The 21,675-nt window shown below is 36.2% G+C and overlaps 1 protein-coding gene across 4 annotated transcripts in view; it reads left to right on the top strand.

The window, feature by feature from the left end:
- astn1 (astrotactin 1) overlaps window positions 1-21,675 on the top strand; it is a gene marked incomplete in the record, with an annotated part of 409,914 nt that overhangs the window by 122,897 nt on the left and 265,342 nt on the right. For all 4 annotated transcript variants that reach the window (XM_014004448.1, XM_014004449.1, XM_014004450.1 and 1 more), the window contains 4 exon segments: window positions 3,891-3,975; window positions 5,982-6,056; window positions 11,860-11,997; window positions 18,425-18,575. In XM_014004448.1, coding sequence (XP_013859902.1) covers window positions 3,891-3,975; window positions 5,982-6,056; window positions 11,860-11,997; window positions 18,425-18,575 — 449 coding nt within the window.

Here is a 21,675-nt window from a genome sequence, read left to right on the forward strand (position 1 = left end):
GAGGGAGGGAGGGAGGGAGGGAGGGACGGAGGGACGGAGGGACGGACGGACGGACGGACAAAGCTGGGTTTGTGTGTTTTGCTGCAGCTTCTCCTGAATCTTAGCACATTTTGGACTCAATAACATCTTTATGTAGAACACTTACCATATATACACAAGTAATACCTAGTATCTGGATAAATGAGAATATTACTTTTGCTGTATTGTTTTTTGAAGAAAGTGAAATATGCAAATGTTTTTTTCTATTTGTACACATTATTTAATGACTACCGCCCAAATGCATAAAAATAAAAGTGCGGTTTGTTGGTGGAATAATACACATGGAAATAAGTAAAAGTATTATTAGGGTACAAGAAGTTTGTACGGAGCCATATGTATATAACCCAAACCCAGTCCTCTTTTCTGCTGCAGGTGAAACTGATGAAAACTAAGATGGGTAGCTGTGCATTTTGCTAACCTTTGCTCGACCTAAATGGGCTACATGTTTCATAAGGTGGCAAACGGAATGATGAAATGCTGTGAAAATAAAGTGTGGAAGTTCAAATCGTGCTTTGTGCCTAAAGATTGAGCAATTAGAAAATGTAACACCTTACATCAAAAAAGGGAAAAAAAAGAAAGAAGCCCAAGAAAGAAGTGCGATAGCTATTAAAGCTAGATGAGACACAACATTATTCTGCAGCTGCACATCAAATTTCAGTTTTACTCTCATGTTTTTCCTTTTTTGGTTCACAGTTTGTTTTCGTATCTAAAACTGGCTCTCCTTTTTCAAACTTTTAATCATTTTTATTGCACATTTAATTAAGAAAAAAATCATCTGCATGTTAGAAGTGTTGCCAACTGGCATGTTAGTAAAGCAGTCATTAAAATAATAATTAAAGAAACTTGTTTGCATTGCGGCGGTGTTACAGAAAGCTTAATTTAGGTTACACAAATAGTTATGCGAGGCTAAAAACTGCTGAGCGTGCTACTGTAAGCATGTTTATGATATAGGAAATGCTTACAGCTTAAATTCACCACAAAATAGCTTACCAAACACTGTTGAATTAATAATTAGCAATTTTATAAAGTTTACAGACTAACATATTTATGTTTAGTTTAGTTAAACTTTTTGCCCAATTTTCTGATTTTTAAATGATTTTTGGCTCCAGAGGATAAAGACTAGCATTGTGAACTAGTGATATGATTTTAACTTTGGTATACATTATTACATTTTATTTATTAATATCAATTTTTGTTGATTGTTTACCTATTCTACCTGCCTTTTCTCTGTTTATATCAAAAATGAAGTTTATCATCTTGACGTTGATATTTATATTAAAATATGACTATGGTGAGTAGAATTGTATATGGAGCAAAAACATTTGAAAATTATATGGGTTTCAAATGCTAATGGATATAAAGCAAAGCATTTGTCGGGTTTTGTGAGATTAGTTTTCTGTTGGTTAAAAATCTTGTTCTGATCCCAAACAACACTTGACCTGGTCTTAAAACWGACTTTGACTCAACTCAAGAGAAAACACTGACTCTCTTGACCGAAGCTATGTCATCAAGTATAGATACAGCAGTTGTAGAATCCCACACAGTCCAAGCCATTTCATTTTAGTCAATAAAATACATAGGGAACCATTGAATGGGATTTCCTGGCAGTTACTGACAAATGACTTTTTTTCCATTAACAAGGGGATAGAAAAACCCAGAACATGTGACCCTCACTTAACTCYTGTAGAGCAAGAAGAGAGCAAGTTGTACATGTTACCCCTGGGTAACCCTCTAAACCAAAGGTGAGATCTCATCAATCATGCTGAGCCAAGTCAATGCTGACATTTCTCCTAGGAGTTGGCAGCAGAACAATAGGCTGATGCTACACTGTTCGTTCTTAACAGGTTTTGTTTATCAGCACAATGCCAGCATAGCACATCAATATTACTTGGTCCCACTGGTGAGGTATTAAACATTCCTTTGTATCAAGCATCACCTAATCTGAATGTCTAGAGAGAAAAAAAACTCACAAACAGGGTCATGAAACAATGGTTGAGCAGCTGTTTCATATGATTTATTGAGTTTCAGTTTATAGAGATGAGCAGTAATTTTTCTAATCCTTTTACTAGTTCCCCCAAATGTTGCCTCAGGCCACATAATTAAGTAGGATTTTGGAACTCCAGAAAAGCTTTGCTCTGAGTAAATAATGACAATAGTAATTAGACTAATCACTGATCTAATCACCTCCCGTTAGACTAGATTTGTCATGTAACCACTGAAACAAGTCTGATTTGTTTGGCAAACTAATGTAAAGTTGTTCTGTTACATCRCGTTAAAGCAAAGGTCAACTTTAATATTAATATTTTTATTGCGTGAAGGTATTTTATTCGAACCCAAAAGTAAYGGGGTTGGGGAACAGTCTGTCAAGTAAATTAAGGGCTTTGCTAATTGGCTCAGCTACTATGATACAGYACAAAATTATTGAGTGTTGTCATTCAATGAGATGGTAATGAGAAGTGACCGTGGAAGATTTGAGTTTTAATGAGAAATCACATGGACTCACAATCACTTTAAAATTATTCTCTTTTGGCCCAAACTATCATGTGCTGAGTGAGGTGTGCTTTCTCGAAGAGRGGAGGTGGCAATTCTGATGCTAGGCAACAAGACAGATGCAGTCTGAGAAACAAAAGAGTTACATGCAAAATGATGAATCCAGAAACTTTTATTTGGACCACTGATGACGTTAGGTTGCTCTTACAAAAGTGTGACTAGAACAAATGGAGCGTTACCATCAGCTGTTGCTCACTCTTGYTTTACGGCTCGTGGAAATGCAGAAAGACTGTTGACTGCAGCYGCGGGTAGAGCACACAGCAACTTTACACCTCTGAAAGCATTTACCTAAAAACTTCCTCTCTGAGACTTGGGTTCAGAAACTCACTTTCAGAGAGAATGAGGTCTATTGTTGTGTACATTGAAGCAGAAAAGCTATGGTTTCTCTCAAAATCTGTGTTGTAATGGGGTATTACACCTCTTATATTTTGGATTTGATCTAGCTCCATACATCATTGTGCATGTTGAGGTCATGTTAGAGGTTGTTGGTGGTACCCTACATCCATTTAAATATCCCTTRGGTATCAGGCTTTCCAAGTAGTTGCACCGTGACTGTGGAATGCACTGCCTCAGTCTCTATTCAGCCTTGATTCTATTGATGCTTAAAAAAAACATCTGACGACTTTATTTTACAAATAGGCTTTTGGCTAAGTTAGATGTTTTAATACGTTTATCCTACCCTATTTTTACCCCTACTTTTTTATAAATATGATGTTTTATTTTTGTCTTGCTTTATTGTGAAGCAGTTTGTGSATTTTGATGTGAATTTGATTCTATATGTATTACATGTTGGATCTTCTACACTAAAGCTTCACTTCATCATGAAGGTTTTAATTGTATTTTCCTTTCAGAAATATTTTCTAAAAAGCAAGAGTCAGTGTTGTTGATTGACAATGTTGGCTGTCTAATATACAGTATATAGATGAAGAGATTTATATCAGAAAGATTTAAATACAACAATAGTCAGCCATGATTTTTTAAGTAGATCCTCTGTAGGAGTTGTTTATGCCTGAATGACATTGACTATAAGTGACCATTTTAGTATAGGTTTATTGTACAGAGAGAATTGATTGTCATTCACCTACTGGAAAATATATGTGTCCCTTTTCTGAAGRGGCAATGTTGACTACCTTGTTAAAAATAAGGGATGATTTTGAGTGCTGTAATTGCTTCAAGAGGATCATCTTTGGAATAACTGTCGTGAAATAAAACAAAAGAGGAGTAAAGGGAAATTCGCAGTGAAATGAAAATATATGGAGTATAATGAACACATGATTAAGGAACTGCCTTTGTGTTTGCAGGAGAATGTCTTTGCCTAGATGGGTACATGAAGGACCCAGTCCACAAGCATCTCTGCATTCGCAGTGAGTGGGGCCCCAATCAGGGGTAAGTCATGATAATCACCATATGATTGCTTATTATCGTGCCAAAATTAAACAGAAGAGCAACAACAACTAAAAATGTGTCCTTTCTATCAAGCCAAAAGTTCTTTTCCTTAGATGACAAAAAGGGTTGTAATGCTGCCAAAGACAATTAGTGTTTGGAAGCGATCAAAACTGAAAATTCAAATAAAGTTCTACAATGCTTAAGTGTGTAAAGTCAGAAAAAGTCATCAGTTATATTTAGCTTTTTTCCATGCCCAGAAAACTTACTGCTATTTTTGTTGTCTACAAGACAAGGCAGTTGGAATTYGAAAGAAATAATCAGTTGTCAATATATAGCTCTTGATCTTGTGAGTACAGAAGGACGGTGAAAGTATTCCCTCAATGGCAGTGTATTCAGAAAACACAGCTCCGCTTGTTGTTGGCTGACCCTAATGGTCATGGACAGGTCTGAGACATCAGCCTGGTCCTATTGGTCATCTGTTATCTGAACCAACAGAGACACCAAATAAGTCTTGGAAATCTGTTTTAATTGGCAGATGTTTTGTTATAGAAATAACTTTTGTAAACTATGAAAATTGTGGTCGCAGAAAACTTCTAAGAAAGTATTATATTGTAAATATTATACGGATTTGGTCTTAAAAGCCTTTAATCTTCAATCAGCCACTCAATTTATAAGTGAGGACACTGCAATCCCTGAAACTACATATATGGTCAGAAAACACATTACAAGTGGCCTCTGTGTGTCTTATTTATGTTCCAAATCAATCAAGACTACTTTACAGTAATGCTCAGCTTATTTGATTGAAGACAATTGAGTGCCAATAAAATCTAGAAGTTTTCTGTATGCATGAGGTTCGGCTGTAGCACATACTTATTACTTTTTTTTTTCTGGAAATGTCAGAACCATGCCAAAGTGTATAGCAACACAAAGAAGAAAACCACGTGCGAAATTGCTTGTGCCTTCGAACTCCACAGGATACCTTTTAAGAAATGCTAAGAAATGTTAAGTCTATGTAAATACCCCACTTTGACTTTTTTGAAGTGTTGTAAATTGCCACAGGGTTCTACCACCACTTAAAACCTCTCAGTGAGGTGGAATTTGGTAATGGCAAGAATGTGTTGCACTCTTAACCTGTAACATCACGGGCTTGCGACTAGCAGAGCACGCCGTTTTCTCTGTTCATTCACTTCCTCTGTGTCGGTGAAATCATGGATTCTGTTCTCTACTTTTTTGAGACGTCTGAATATTTTCAGGCRCTCACCCAACTGTGCATGTTTGTGTCTCATGTCCCTGGTGCTCCTTCTTTGTCCCTGTCACTGTGTAACAGAGTGGGTAGCCTTGGGTGACTTAAATGTTTAATGATTTGCAGCCCGTGGCATGGAAGGCGCTCCCCTCGCACTGATGTTCTTTTTGCTTACAGTGGTGGAGGAGTTTGCTCAGAATGACATCGGGCCCCTGTCACTTCCACTCCTCACGCTCTCACTTTGCAGACTGTTTAGTCCCAGAGCTGCCACTCCCCATTAATCTCTATCATTCTTCCTCTCTCACTTCTGCCTCTTGGCATCTGTCTCATTGCCACAATGTTCTTTTCACTCTCCCTCCTTGTCCCTTTTTTTTTGGTGACTTCACCAGCATCTGCTCTTTTTTTATCTCCTTCTGCCTCTCCCTCTTTCTCTGCATCTCTTTCTCTCATTCTGTCTCACTCTGTCATCACCTCTCATCCTTTCCCTCAGTAAATAGATATAAGCCAAAGTCACATTGCATGTCAGCAGCATCAAAATACATTTTTCACTTGGCATGTTTGCACATAGCAGTACACAGTGTAATCCTGTTTTGACTTTTAGGGTGTGTTCAAAGCAGGAGCGGAGGCAGGTGGACTTGAAAGGCAGTTGGAATTTTGGATAGTTTAAATTAGAAGTGTGGGTACTCTAAAAAATTTAACAATCCGTTTCCCCTCTCTTCCTCTCTTTTTCTGCTTTTTTGTCTGATCTATTTTTTTATGAAAGTCCCTGGCCTTACACCATCTTCCAGCGTGGTTTTGATCTTGTGATGGGAGAACAACCTTCTGATCGTATTTTCAGGTAAGGAGGACTTCGCGAAACCAAATATTTATTTATTTATTTATTTTTCTGGCGCTGCAGTCAGATAGATTGTTAGATGTGTGATACAGCATCTGTGATTGAGATTCTTCCTTATGATCATGAGAACAGCGAGCAGGCTGAATAATATCTACCTAAGAAATAAAAATAAAATGTGTCACTCTAAATTTTTGAAAGGAAAAAAGAAGAAAAAAAAAAACAAGAACACTGGGTCACATTTTTATGGAAATCTCTTTGCTTGTTGTTGTAGTTAGTTCTGCTCCAGCTTACTGATTTAGAATTAAATTCACATTTTTCTGATCCCAGTGTTTTTTTAAAGCACTGGGATCACTCCTGAAAATTGTAAGGTAGTCCAGGGTTACTAAAAAATGGCAATGACAAAATATGATTTTTTCCAAGCTACATCTCTTCTTTTTACAAAAAAAAAAGAATATTTCACATGAGATAACAAAACTATTACAAACTGAACAAAAGTAAGATAGAATATGATTTATGCTGTACTCATCCTTATGTTTCTCTCTGGGCATTTTAGAAGTGCTAAAATAAAGAAAAAGTGGAAATTCTTGGGTTTTTCACCAATGTATTGTACTTCAAACATTTTTCATATGGCATGAAGTGAGACGTCAACATGCAAATAAAAGCAACTGGCATGATACAGTAAATGCCAATCTTAGAAATGAATACCATCTGAATTCCTTCTGTGCAGATTAATGATAAACCAGTCTGCCCCTAAAATCTATATCAGAATGTGCATTGAGCCCAAGTTATTTATTCCTTTTATAAACTACATAAACATGTGATCTGTCGAGGGAATACCCACCTTTTATTTGCTGGCCTTTGAAACGAGATCCAACAGCCCCTCTTCAATTCTGAAAAAAATGAGTGGGTACCGAAAAATGACACAGGTAAAACAGTCCTTTTGTTTTTAGTGTTGTTGTTTTTGCTCATCAAAGAGCAAACAAGTTGCTAGAGCCTTCCCACATCTGCCAACAATCTGCTGCTCATCCATCTGTTGTATTGTAGCAGTTCACCAAAATCATGCAAGGATATCCTAAACCATAATGATGAGATCACTGGAAAAGTTCTGAGTTAGWCTTTAGTCTAGTTGTTAAGTTGAAGCTTTTTGCTTACAACAAGGCTATTCTCGCCAAAACTTTTAAAAACACATCCAAGACCAACCAACCATTCAAACAAATAAAAGAATTGTTTAGTATTGCTGTAGTTTTTTTTATATACAACTACACTATGTTGGTGTGAACCCTGAATTGAAAAAAAAAAAAAAAGACAAATCAATCAGTTTGTACTTTTTATCACATTCTAGCCCCTCACAAAACATTTTCAAGCTGAGGCTGAGATGTTTCTTTCCCTTGTTTTTTTTATTTATGAAAGAATTGAGATGATATGAGAAATTGGATCAACCCTCTGCTGTTACACCTCTGAGCCACCAAGTGAGGCTYGTTACAGAGCAGTAACGATCAGTARATTTCAGAGTAAGCTGGCATTGCAGCTGACAACAAATGGTTGTGTGACRATTAAAAACAGAAGATGTCTGATGTTTATGTACTTTCTTGTTTAATTTTAATTTTAATTTATTTATTTTTTATTTTTTTGCGATGAGCTTCACATCAGTGCCACAGAGCTACACTCCACACCTCCTGTGGTTCTAAAATGTTGGCTTTGTTTATAAAAGCTCACATGTGGCTCGACACAGCTGGTGACTTATGAACGGCCAGAGTCAGCTAAAAGACGGTCTCATCTTTGTGTCCATTTACTGAAARAGGGATTCCTACTCCTTCCAATACAACAACAAAAGCAACAAAACACTGACTGTGTTACTGCTTTYATTAGAAAATAAAACTACACAGTTGATTGTAGAATCCTCCTTTAGTTGTTAGCACAGTCTGTTGGGAATGGAGAGGCTACATAACACTTTATTTCCTGTAAAAAAGGTTTTGAAGCATTACCTTCCCAGTTGGCATGTTCTCTAGAGTCATCTCTTTTCCTTCTGTTAAGATAAAGGTTTTAAATGTTGTCCCCCGAGTGTTCTCACAGCTATCCATCCTAATTCAACCATCCATCTTAATTCAATCATTTTAGTCTCTAGCTTGCTTTACCAAACAACCCTGCACCTCACCTTGGATTTCAGTGAGCCTTCAAAGAGTCACACAGCTCTAATTTGCTTAAGCATATATTAATGTTTAACAACAGATTATTATAGGGAGCAAAATGAAGCAAAGCAAACAAGGAAGATAAATRCTGAGAGTCAGCATTCAAACACACAACACTTGTTATCTGCACGGAAGTAACCACAGGGAGTTCCTCTAAGGACTGCAAACATGTTTTCCACTCAACAACCGTTTCCTCCCAGGGACTCTTAGTGTTTTCCACCTCCAGTTTCTCTCAGGGCGAACCAAATAAGTCATATAGCAGCGCACGGGTCCTCAGTTGTCCATTATGAAACGGAGCTCGTTAGGYGCCAGTTAATTCATCCTGTGGTCACCCTCGTACGTCACACTTCATCACAGGGAATCATAGATCTACTGCTGTACGCACTCACAGAAGAATGAGTGCAATAAGATGTGGGAAAAGCTCCCAAGTAATAATATGGAAATWTAATTTTGTTTTAAGTAGCTTACATGCATCAATAATACTCAGAATGACACAAAGTGGGGGAAACGGCAACACTTTGATCTATTCAAAGTTTTGAATTTGAAATAAAAGAAGTAATTAAGYTGATATAATTAAATGTTTTTGTTTCTGCAGTGTTCTAATCGCTTTGGTGGTAAAGTGGCTGGTGGTGCACACAGCCTTCTCATTTCACTGTTATCTTTTCAATAAATGCAAACTAAATCATTAAAATTGAGAAAATAGGTTTAGTTGAGTATGCATAAAAAATGTTAACCGTTTAATTAACAAGTCTTTTGAGTTACAAGTCAGCATGCATTAGTTCTAATAGTTGTCTTTTTGATCAGCATTCTTTAGTTAACTTGAAGTCGGAGTAATAACAACTTGTCTGCAGATTGTTTAAAGTTAGATGGAATTCACTGAAACACCACCACCCCCAAATAATAAAAYGAAAAGCATAAAAAACCCAATTAAAACAAACTTTTAAAGCCTTTGTTTAGGCATCTGTTRTTTACAGTTTCATCGCCATCTTTGGTCTCAGAGGAAACTCTTCTTGGCTCTTTTTAGCTGAGTTCCACATTTTGTATGCATTGTGTCTTTAAACACACATTGTCCCTCTGTTGAAAAAAATTTATCCAAAGAAGAGTAATTTTGCTTAGCAAAAGTTAAGTTAATAACCCCTAATCAACTTGAGGCACCAACTCAGAGTCAGTAATACAATCAAGTGGACATTTTGATGCAATGCTGTATTCTACTTGTTTTTCTTACTTTGGAAACTTAGAGGAATGGAACTGATAATATGAAGATTACTTTAAWTGAGCTTCCATGTTTCATGCTTTTGCAAAATGAGCTTACAATTGTATTARCTAAAACTCTTATGTAGACGTTGAAGTAATTGAGTCTGAGCATAACAAAACTAATGTTTTCATGTGTAGAGTTCAACATCTGAGGCCGGTTTGTTTGTTAAAACCAGAATCTCACTCAGTTGCAATTGTCTGCTACAAGTACACAGAAAACATTTGCTAAGGAGGGTCCAAAATGTCTTAAAATGCTTCTAGGAGTTCTCAGTTTCCTCACCGGAATCACAGAGTCATTCAAGCCTGTTGCTTTAAAGGAGACCTATTATGGGTGCTAGAAATTTTTATGGTATGTCTGTGGGCTATCCAGACCATGTTCATTCAATTTAATGCACAAAATAATTCTCAGATAATGAAATTTCCCATTTTCTAGCTTTGCCTGCTGACTTCCATTCAGAAAAAGCTGTTTATGTTAATGAGCTCTGTTGGTAACGCCCTCTTAAAATCTGTTGACATTAACTCYGCCCTCCAAAGCCAGCGTTTATGTTAGCATGGCCAATAATAGCAGAAGCTCCGTTGTACAACCGTATATATGAGACTCTGAGTCAGACCCAGAGGCAGAGTCGGTCGCATCTTTTTTTTTCTCCCCCTCCTCCTGTTGGAGCTCTGCGCTCACTCTGCATGCTGTTACCAGGGCAGGTAATTGGAGCAGCAGCGGTCAAAATACCTCAGAAACTCGAACAAATAGGCTAAATAAAAGCTAAAACCTAAACAATAGAGGTACATGAGAAAATTTGATCATAATGAACGAAAATAAATAATTAAATTGTTTGTGTCTGTGTCGGTCTCAAACCCTGGTCTGTGTCCATGTCAGTCTTGTAACCTGGTCTCCAACTGTCTGGTCCAACACTCTACCCATTGCCCTATTGGAAGGCTTGTTATAAAATGAGCTGCGCATTGCACAACAACAACCGTGACAGCTTTTTATACTGAGGAGGAGGAGCCTCACCCGGGGGTTGCTAGGTAAGGGGCTGAACGCAGGATGCAGTGGGTTGTCGTACGGCTTGTGACATTACAAAATGTAGGAAGTATAAAACTTGTCATTAAAATACATTAAAAATGCATTTACTTACAGTAAATATGCCTCTGGGTGCATTTTTTTGGTCATAGGACTGTTTTTTTAAAGGAGTACATACCCAAAGTTGAGTAAAAAAAAAAAAATACAAAGGGAATTTTGAATATTAGGTCCCCTTTAAAGTTTCACGTTTAAAGTTATGACTGTTGCAGGTGTCTCAAACACATTTCAAACCTATTAAGGTTTTGGGCATCTCCAATCAATCTCAAAAGGTCTAAGARTTAACATGTCTAGGTCTGAAAACCACACAAATGTGTTTTATTATTGAAGAACTGTTCCAAATCTGCCCAGTTCAGAAGTAGACTCAACTAAGTTAAATCCTAAATGTGGAAGCAGCCACTGAGGTGTGTTTAATGTGGGTGGAGGTGGGCAGCAAAAACACTGTGCACAGCCGAGAATAGCCATGTTTTAAAATGTTTGGACCCAAAATACAAATGACATAAGAAGTGTTGAAAAGATCAATTGTATTTAAAAAAAAAATATTAAAAAAAATGTTGTTTTAGCATAAACTTATTTAAAAAAAACTGTAGATAAACACAAAGAGGTCTGGAGAAACACAGGGGAACATGAGGAGATCAAATTGTGGCATGAAAGCCAGTAGTGCTCTACTGAGGATACGAGCACAGAACAACTAAATAAACCAGGGTTAACAAGGAGAAGTGGCTACAGTTGTGACAGGTATACATGCATACACAAGTAACATAAATAAACTCATGAATAACAAAACATAAAATAACCGTCTTCATAAAACACAMATGAATCTAAACAAAGCACAGATTCTATTTCCTCACAATGAGGCACGACCTTAAGTGATGCATTCTTAAAGTTGCAGTTATCCAAAAATAAACAAAAGTTAGGATACTTTCTCAAAATAATATTCAGCAGCAAGCAAACATAGGGTTGAGTTATAGAMAGAAATACAACAGATGTAGCGCTTCATGTGAAATATGAATATGCACTAAAAGTTGTGACATATGTGTTCGAAAATTTAAAGAAATACTGCATTTTATTGCATTTTAAATCAAATCAGTTTTTACTCTTGAGGTTACATGTGGGATTGGAAATACTGTAGCTATGTTATGAACATAACAACCCTTTTCATTTCACATGAGCTCCACCAACAACTTGAGGTTTGATGTTGTATAATTGTCCAGTTTTAACTTCCTTTAAAGGTGTTCCTCCTTCCTACTCTTTTGTAAGTTTTATTTTCTTGCTTGTCTTTCTGCAGATTTACCTATACCTTGGGAGAGGGGATGTGGCTCCCACTGAGCAAAAGCTTTGTGATCCCTCCTGCTGAGCTTGCCATCAACCCATCAGCCAAATGCAAAACAGACATGACAGTAATGGAGGATGCAGTAGATGTCAGGTGAGGGACCATTTATTCAGCCCACTTTTTCTTGTACCTTTAGGACACACAACACAGGATAAGGCATTGGTGTTCTGCCCAGGTCCAAAAGGGCCCTTTTTCTGCATGATTTAGGTGTTTCTCTGTTTTATCACACCTGATTGAAATGGATGAACAATTAACAGGCTTCTACAGAACTTAGGAAAACAACTAAAACATGCAGGACAGTGGTAAGGACCAGGACTGGACATCCCTTGGATAAAGGATTAAATATTTATATAATATTAGAACAATGTTAACCAATGGCAGATAAATAGATTTTTGTTGTTGTTGCACTTAAATGTTACTGACATTTTGTGTGTTTTAGTTCCAAATAAAATATGTATGTAATTTTTAAACATCTCCACAATTGTAGCTTTCAGATTTCTCCTTCTGTAGACTTGATCAACATTTGCTTTTACTTACTATTGCTGCGATTCGTTTTAATACACTCTGGGAAATTATTGAAGACGTCTTAGTGGTAATGATTCACAAAGCCTGAGATCCAACATAAAAATAATTATGCAGAAGAAAGACAGTGTGAAAAAATTGAGTAAAAACAAAACAGGAAAAAATAAAAAAATAAAAAAGCTGGTGATTTCAAAGACATGAGCAGCATTTCAGTTGTTAAATGGTTCATAACTCCAAAGACAATCTGCTCTGCTTGCAATGCCTGTGTTTGTGTCTGGACTGCAGAGAGCTAGCAGTAAGTAACTGAGCCAAAACMAAGCTGCAGTGTTAAATTGGACCCAGCTGACATCAGTGATGCAACAGAATTATTCAGCCACTTTGCTTTGCTAGCAGTGGGCGGCTAAATTGGCTCAATTTAGTGAAGAAGAGATCTTCATAACAAAACAGCCTTGTTTGGAATGACCAATGTTTAGACCCAAGTGCTATAAACATAAACAATGTATTTATTTTACTTTATTTTGCTCACAGTGTAAGGTGGAAATATTCTACAAAACTGTACCAAGCCTTCATCTCTCCATCCTCCAAGTGGGATATAAAAAAAAACAAACCTGCGAGCTTGTGCAGACCAACATTTTAAGACACGTTACTCCTTGCTGGCTGTAGTCATCAAGTTTAGTGCCACCWCCACTGCCTCCGCCCGGTAATATCTTATACCCGGTATTTTCTAAAGGTCATACCGCGATATGAAAGTGAGCAGTACCACCCAACCCTGTCTTTCACCTTATTAGCACAAAATGTAGGTAGWAAATTAGTTATTTGACTTCCTTTGTTTAAAAAAACAGGTTTTGTAAAAAGTGGGTAAAGTTTTTATTTTATTTATTTTATTTTATTGTCCTCTGCCTAATTTAATAGCTATTTTCTCAAACATTATGCTCTGTGTGGAGCAAAACATTTTTCTTCTTGAATGTCTTTTTTTATTTAATTTTAGGTCTGCAGGGCTTCAACTGTTGTGCTTTTTTATTGCCTCATATCTCATTCAGTTGTGTTCAGCAGTAATTTTTGCTGTTTAAATTATGCAAGCTGAGTGGAAGCTTATATCTCCCGGAGGAGACCTGAACTGTTATGGAAAAAAAAAAAAGTGCTACAAATAAAACCAAAAAGTCCTAAATGAAGGAGATAAAAGTCTTAAATCCACAAACCCTGTTATAAAGCTGATGCTTAACACCTTGTCAGGTCAGACAGAGTATCAAGATGTTGAGGAGACAAAAAAAAATCACAATTTACCAAGTGAAATAATAACCCCATCACCAAAAATCCATGTGTATTATTAATATATATATATATATATTTTGTATTTTGCATATTTTTCAAAACATTTTTGATTTTCTGCCTAATCATTTTTTTTGGATACTTCCACTTATGTTCCCATATTGATAGTATCAATTATTATAATCTGTGAATCCCAAAATAAATGGATGGTAAGTGTGGGTGGACAGAAAAGTCRAACAGTATAGATCACAATATGCTCTTCTGAATTTAATGGTAAAAGTTAAGCACAAGTTGTGATGGACAGCTTTTAAATCCCATGAGTTTATTTAGCTTTCGTTTCTTTTCATTATTTACAATATAGCTGAATGGAACATATGTACATACTTAAAGCATAATAAGACAGGCACTTTTTTGTACTTTTAACAGAACAATCTAATCATAACTTCTCAGGAATTAAAATAAAAATAACTGAGAGCCTAAAGTGCTTTTGACACCAGTAGGCAGAGACATGCCGTTATTTGATTACCTGTGTCACTCTGATTTATTTTCAGACAAAAAAACATTTTCAAATATTCTTAGAGCCACTTGACTCATCTCATTATTCTGAACTGAGGAAACGCCTGAGAGTATCTTAGCGGCCATTCATCAAGTGCTGTCTCATTGCACTGCGCACAGGAATGGAGAACAGAAAGGGCTTCATTATCCCRCAAAAAAATAGGAGGCTGCTTGTTGTGGGGTGTACGTCACCAATTTGATTCAAATAAGTTTTGAATGAACAAGGTGTTAGGACTTGTGTGTACTGCTCAGGCTCCAGCTGTAAGGGTTACTAATTRCCTCTGCTGTCTCCACCACATCTGGTTGGATAATGTAGGACTCAAAACAGAAGTGAGCAAGTTTAATTATTAAGTCTGTGACTGACATATGTTAACACTATTTCTATAATACGTCTTCACAGTATTTAATCAATTGTTACATAAGATGCTATGTTCACAAACGTCATCCAGTTCTGACTGTAACTTCTGATCTCAGGGTTCCCACTGATCCTTAAAAAGTCTTTAAAGGCATTAAATTCATCAATCCAAAAATAAGGCCTTAAATAGCCTTAAAATGTCTTAAATCAAAGTTTCAAATGACTTAAAAATGTTAACACATTGTAAAATTAGTCTCAAATTTTAAAGTAATTGGTAACATTATTTATTTGTTTATTTTTAAAATAAAATTAAATACATGACTCTAAATAAATAAATCTCACAGCTAGTTGTTTTGTCTTAAAATAAACTTTTTGGTACAATTGTGGCAAACTGTTTTTTTTATTATTGATTTATGTTAATTGTGAAGTTGGTCTTTCATTTCAAGTGACATTAAAGAGGTCTTAAAAAGCCTTAAATTTATCTTGCCTTAAGCTGTAGGAACCTTGGATCTGTTAAAGATAAATTAACAAAACTTCATGTACATATGCATCATCACTAGATGGCATGTCACAAACACTTTCCATCACCCCCACTCTAAGGTCTAAAGTTATACAAGGCTTTGATTGCTTGGGACCATTGCTATAGAWTACTGTAGAATAGATTGTCAAAGGACGTTTAATGTGCCAAATGCAGTACTCTTGTTATGATTGTTACAGTGCCCCTTGTTCTGCTTCATGACACTTTTTTTACACATTCTAAAGGAAAACTTTGTTGAACAACTTCTCCTTTATTTGACACTTATGTCAAAGTTAAGTAATCACTGTATAATCACAATTATAAAAGATGTCACTGTGACCATGTTTGAATCATCAACACTGCTTTTTTCATCGTTTAAAGAAAAACTGGATAAAAAGAAGTTTCCCTTGTAAGTTTACTGTCAGACATCACATGTATCAAAATGCTTTCATTCTCTCATTTCCTTCCCCTGCTGCTTCGTTCACACACATTCATTACAATGTCAATGGATTTTTCAACATTTTATTTCCATTTGGCTGCTTTCTTCAAGATGCTGTGTAAATAACTCATTTCCTTCTGATCTATGATCTAATGAACACTCCTCTCACTGTTCCCCAGGGGCCACAAGACGACACTGTTAACGCCTTTTTTGAAACATGCTCCTTCTGAGCTACATTCTCATGTGTTTGATTGTCATTTGTAACTACAATGTTCCTCAACAAAAATATAAATAATGAATCTAGATTTTATCTACCTTATTAGCTGATGTTGTGGCCACAAAATTAATAACTATTTGTATTTTTTTTATTTTATTAAAAGTAAATACATTTTGGATTATCTTTTTTAGTACTTCTCAGTGATAAAATAATTAAACCAATAGTTTCTTATATCGCCTACACATACATGATAAATAAGGTCTTTATGTATTTAGTTTTTAATAAATCATTCCCACAATTTTGTTTTTTAGTTTTTTTAATTAAAGTTTTACAGAGAAAATCTTTCAAAGATCCATCAGAAAAGGGTCTCGGAAAACAGTGAGGCTCTATTGGAGTGCAACAAAAAGATAAATAAAGTTGGTTAGAATTGTGGGGGTTTTTGTGACAAAGAAACAAAAAAAATCTGAATAAAATATGAATCTTTCTCTAAATTAATCTCCACATAAAAATATTGAAGAAAAAGCAGGTAGTATTTGCTTCACCATTTTATTTAAGTAAGAGGAATATCTTATCCTGAGATAAATTCCAGTTTTCAGTTTTGAACTTCTAATGGGACTTGCAACCTGTCCAGGATGWACCCGGCTCCTCGCACAKTGACTGCTGGATAAGGGCACCATGACTCCGTGACTCGAAAATGAAAAAACGGGTAATAGATAATGAATGAATGGAACCCTTATGGTTTCTCTTTTGAATGCTGTCCATAGCCCACATGTCATTTTGGCWCCCAAAACATTTTCTAATCTACAGATGCTGGCCATAAAATTAGAATATCATGAAAAAGTTTATTTATTTSAGTAATTCCATTTAAAAAGTGAAACTTTTATATTATGTTCATTCAAGTCTTGTTGAACAGCGAAATGAATGTCCAGACACATTTTATTTTCAGCCATAAATAACTGCAGCTCATGATCATGTTTTTCCTCAAAGCCAACATCGAGTCCTTAAATTCATGTTCTAGGTACACTGGGTTTGCTCATATTAAGTGGACGTGTCTTGCCTACAATCTTACTTCAGCAATAATTTAGCATTCACACTCGATGTTAGTTCATCTTCTACAAAGGTTCTGCTTGAAAGGTCCCTGCAGAATGAACGACAACAAAGCAATAGCCAATTATAATGGAAAGAATTGGTTTGTGAGATAACATCAAGTTGACTGGGAAACCGAGTAGCCAGCTTTCTTGCAGGTAAAAGTTTGCCACTGTGTAGATCTGTCTTCTTTTTCTGACTGTCAAATTGGTCATAATTATCTCTACCAAAGGCAAGATTAACAGCGGTGCTACCAGAGTTATTTTTTATCATTAGTCGCCCTATTTATTTTCAGACACGTCCCTATGATTTACATTCTGTGAGGAAACACAGAGGTCCTCTCTGCCTTCTTTTCACCACTCGTTTCAAAAACCTATCCTACTTTCTGTTTGTGTTTTTTTACTGACCTTGGTAAAGGTTTATGGTGGAAAATAATAATAATTATGCTATTCAGCTGCTCACAGCAAGGTTAAAATAATAAATTCATTGTACGTTTTATCTCAAATATCTCCCACTTTGCACAGCAGTCGTGCTGTTAAAAGGCACAGCGTTTCAGGTGGTGATTACACAAAATGAATTAAACATCAAATTGTTAGTATTTCATTCAACTTTAATGTCAAACTGCTTGTTGAAAGTGTCTTTTTATAGAGAACATCTTCTAATGCTGAAAGCTGAAACACAGCATTCACAATGTCTCCTTTGTCCCACTATTCCTCCATCAACACAACCCCATATAAAGAAAAGTGATACCCTAATTTGTAAGGAATTAATACCTAAAACACAACAAATTAAAGAAAAGTGATACATTAATTTGTAAGGAATGAATACATAAAATACAATGAATTAACATAATTCAAACAGTGAATATTTGACTTCTAAACTTTATTCAAATACATATTTCTTTCATGTCTTGACCACAGTATGATTTTTTTTGTTTAGCTTSATTAAAGATATTCAAGCTTTTGTTGGATGCTTAAGAAAAGATACAGTATATATGCTTATACTTAGCAAAACAGAAACTATTATTAAAACTATCTCTGAAAATTTTATGCATATATCCACCAAGCTTATTTTACTCTTAAAAGTAAGGAAACTTGTGTTCAGTAGATTTCTTTGTTAACAATGCTTCTCTGCAATACACCTAGAATTGTTGGAAATCTGTTCACTTCCCTTTTAAATGGTGCCACATTTTTCAGGAACATGYATTTGTGTGATGAGTARTAGAGCTGAGTAAGTGTACTGCACRTRTAAAATAGTTTACAAATCTTCTCTGCTATTGTCMAAAAGCTGTTGCTATTGACCCTTGAGCTTCTGGTACCCCCAGGTGCTACCAGTCATGTGCCCGGTAAGATTTATTGCCAAGAAACTTTGTTACAACAAAGYSTACCAAACACAAAATTCCTTACTTTTGGTGCTAAGTTTACAAGTAGCATTGAAGCCCAAGAGTTATACAAACTTTTTAAACTGTGGTTTTTAGTTTTTTACCTGTCAGTTGTATTGACTCACAACTGTAACTCAAATGTCAGCACCAATTTATGCCACCACCTTCTATATTTGCAGAGAAGAACTGATGATCAGCTCATCCTTTGACTCTTTGGAGGTTCTCTTGGACTCCTTTGGACCCGTCAGAGACTGCACCAAAGACAATGGAGGCTGCAGCCGCAACTTCCGCTGCATATCTGACCGAAAGCTCGATTCCACTGGATGTGTGGTGAGTCATATTTCCTTATCAAATGCTACCTTGAGGCTCCTGCAGAGGCAGAAGTAGAGAAATGACCTTCCTCATTCAAAAAAAATCCAATTCAAATCATGACAGTGTGGTTTACAGTCCACACACTCCATCTTTTGATGGCTGCAATACGAGGGTAGGAAATTGCCTTAACCTTCAAAAGGTTCAAACCCTTGGGGGTTTTAAYATAATGCCAACATGCGTGGACACTTTACCAAAGGTTATAAAACTGTCTTTTATTAATTTTCTGTTTTGGGCCATCTGTGTTTACATTCTTCTGCCTGTATAAATTTTCATGGATGTAATATGTGCACATATCTACAGGCGTAGTGACCCACATCAAGGACACACAGCAATCTGCACTCTCCGATGTTTCTGAGTAGACTGCTCAACTCTCCCTCTTGTCTCTCATGCCTCCTAGACCGTCAACACATTCATTCCCTCCAGGTGGTGCTTAGCAACCAGGAAATGTAGCAGCCAGGTTTGTTTTCTTCTCCATCTGTTGGGGACTCCAGCGATACCATTCTTGTCATTTGCAGAATCTCATTGCCTTCTGCTAGTGTTTTGCTTYCCTTCAATCCCTCAACCAGAATCCCCCCTTCTATCGATAAGCTGTCAGACGCCATCCGCCCAACAATTTAATTTCTTTTCAAGTGCTCTGGCGCACTTGAGTCGAGCCTTTCAGGTGGTCTGGGAAGATGCTGTTTATGTGATTCGGCATGCTTATCACTTGTGATGCATCTCAAACAGCATGGAGCAGCTTGTGAGAAATTTTAATGTGGTGGTGGGGGTGGGGGGGGGCAATGCTTCATTTATAGATTAAAGCAAAGACCTGCATTCCCAAGGAATTGTGAATGTTGGTAGTAACCTTAGTAAGTAAACATTACATTTGGCCCATGTTGGAGTCCATTTATTGATRATTCTCTTGGTCTTTGATTATCTTACTTCACTAAAGTCTGAAACCTAAATGAGCTTTCTAAACTTGAATGGGCTTTTTTTGCAACAAAATTCAGGATTTCAGATAAGCAACTTTATTATACAAAACAAAAGGTACAGAAATTGTGCATGCCATTCTAGAGTAAATTATTGACTGCCAAACAAGACATTCAGTATTACTTAAGGAGAACTTGTTTAATTTAAAAAAAGAAAAACACCGGTGCATTGTCCTCCTTGCCAGGGAACACAAATAGCAAGTCCTCCTCAAATTCACAGCCAACAAAAATCTGCAATTTGCCAGACTCTGTCTTTGTGGCAGGACACTGTTATTTTACAATAAGCAGACTATTTTACTGGGAAGTTGGATTGAGTTTTAGGTGTAATAGCAATTAGCAATTCCATTTTTAAAAGAYGTTTCAGTAATTTTTTACTTCATTTATTTATTTGGTCTTTTTCCCATAAGTTTTAGGAAAACAAAACAAGGAAGCTGAGCATGCAAATAATTTCATTTGTTCCAGATTTTCCTTAAATACTGCAATGACTTTTAACAAGTTTTAAGCTGGAATCACTCAAACCCCATTTGATCTAAGGATTCGTGTCTGTGGAATAAAACTCTATAACAGAAATCTTTTTATCTGATGGTAAACATTATCATCAGTCTCTGTTTGTACTCATGACGGAACATGAACTCGTTTTTCCTCACAGCCCCGATTCAGCCTGTTACTGATAATAAAAACTCAGTACGGCTCAGTGTAATGGAAAGCTCATTCTTCCAATTTTTATTAGTGTCTACATCACATTTTGTGACAAGCCAGTGTCACACTCATTCTAAGGATTTTACATTTCACTTGGGAGCAAAGTGGCAACAGCTTAGCCAGTACTGACTTGTCACATCAGGTGAAGATATGCATCTCGCAATAATGTATGGACTCTCGACTTGGAGAGTCACCCTTAATCAGTGTTTATTTTCAAAAGATTCCAAAAGTCATTTAAGGTTTTAGATTTTCACTTGCTAATTGTATAGAATCCGTTGTGGATTTTCTCACAATGTTTTGGTTTTGTGCTCATTCAGTTAAGCTTTGGTGCTGTTTGAAGTTCAAAGCTGCGGTAAAAAAAAAAGATTTTGTTTATCTTTTTTTTACATTTCAAACCTTTTCAACATGAAGCATCAACTCCTGAATGAGCAATTAGATTGAATCAGAAATATGTTCATCCTTCACCAAGACCTTGTTTGTGAAGTTGCGGTGTTGCTCGAGACACCATGCTTTTATCACAGTTTTTTTTTCTTATTAGCATAAGTTTTAATCTAATCAAAGATTATTTGAACTTTATTATAACTTATTTATATAATATCTACCCCTTTCAACATGTTAGAATCTGATGTGATCTATCTGTTTAGCCACAAACAYGTGTGCAGATTGACCTAGGTAATATTGCATTTGAAGGATTTGGAAAAAGGAAGCATGCAAGTTGCAGCAACATTGTATTGAAATGACAGCAGTGCCGTACCCWTCCAATTTCCATCTTATAGCAAGAGATGACAGAGTGGATATTTTTAGCCAGGGCTTTGAAGTCTCATGGGCATTTGAATCTGTTTTGCTTTTGCATGTTTTTTGATGCCTCCCCTTGTGTGGAGAAGCATAAAAAAGAACATTTTGTTGTGACATCCTTCCTTAGTGCATRATTACAAGATGACGTTACCCAACAATTTGGATTTGCTATCTATCCATCTATCTAGAACACTGCTTCTTTATGTTGCAGTGTGTTGCACACCTCGCCAAGAGCATCAGGGGGAAAAAAAAATCTCCAATTTCTTCTCTCTGAAATTAGTCTCAGAAGGATCCATAGAGAAACTGTGAAAAGAGTTCTTTCCCAGTGCTTTGAGGTGTCATAAAATCTCTCCTTTTGTAATCWATTAATTATTTACTACCCTGTATCATCTTCATCCCCTGTGAAAATGTGGTGCTGTAATATTTTTAAAACCTTTGTGAAAAGTTAACAAAGTGAAACTGTGCACTTACTGTTTCTATTTTCACATCAGACATATTACATTACAAACATTTATCCTCACAGGGCTCATCTGAAGCTGTAGCTAATGCAGATTTTCTCTGTACTGATGTGTAAGCTCATGCAACAAAACTAGAGA

This window comes from Austrofundulus limnaeus, unplaced genomic scaffold (assembly GCF_001266775.1).
Source record: "Austrofundulus limnaeus strain Quisiro unplaced genomic scaffold, Austrofundulus_limnaeus-1.0 Scaffold24, whole genome shotgun sequence".
NCBI lineage: Eukaryota > Metazoa > Chordata > Actinopteri > Cyprinodontiformes > Rivulidae > Austrofundulus > Austrofundulus limnaeus.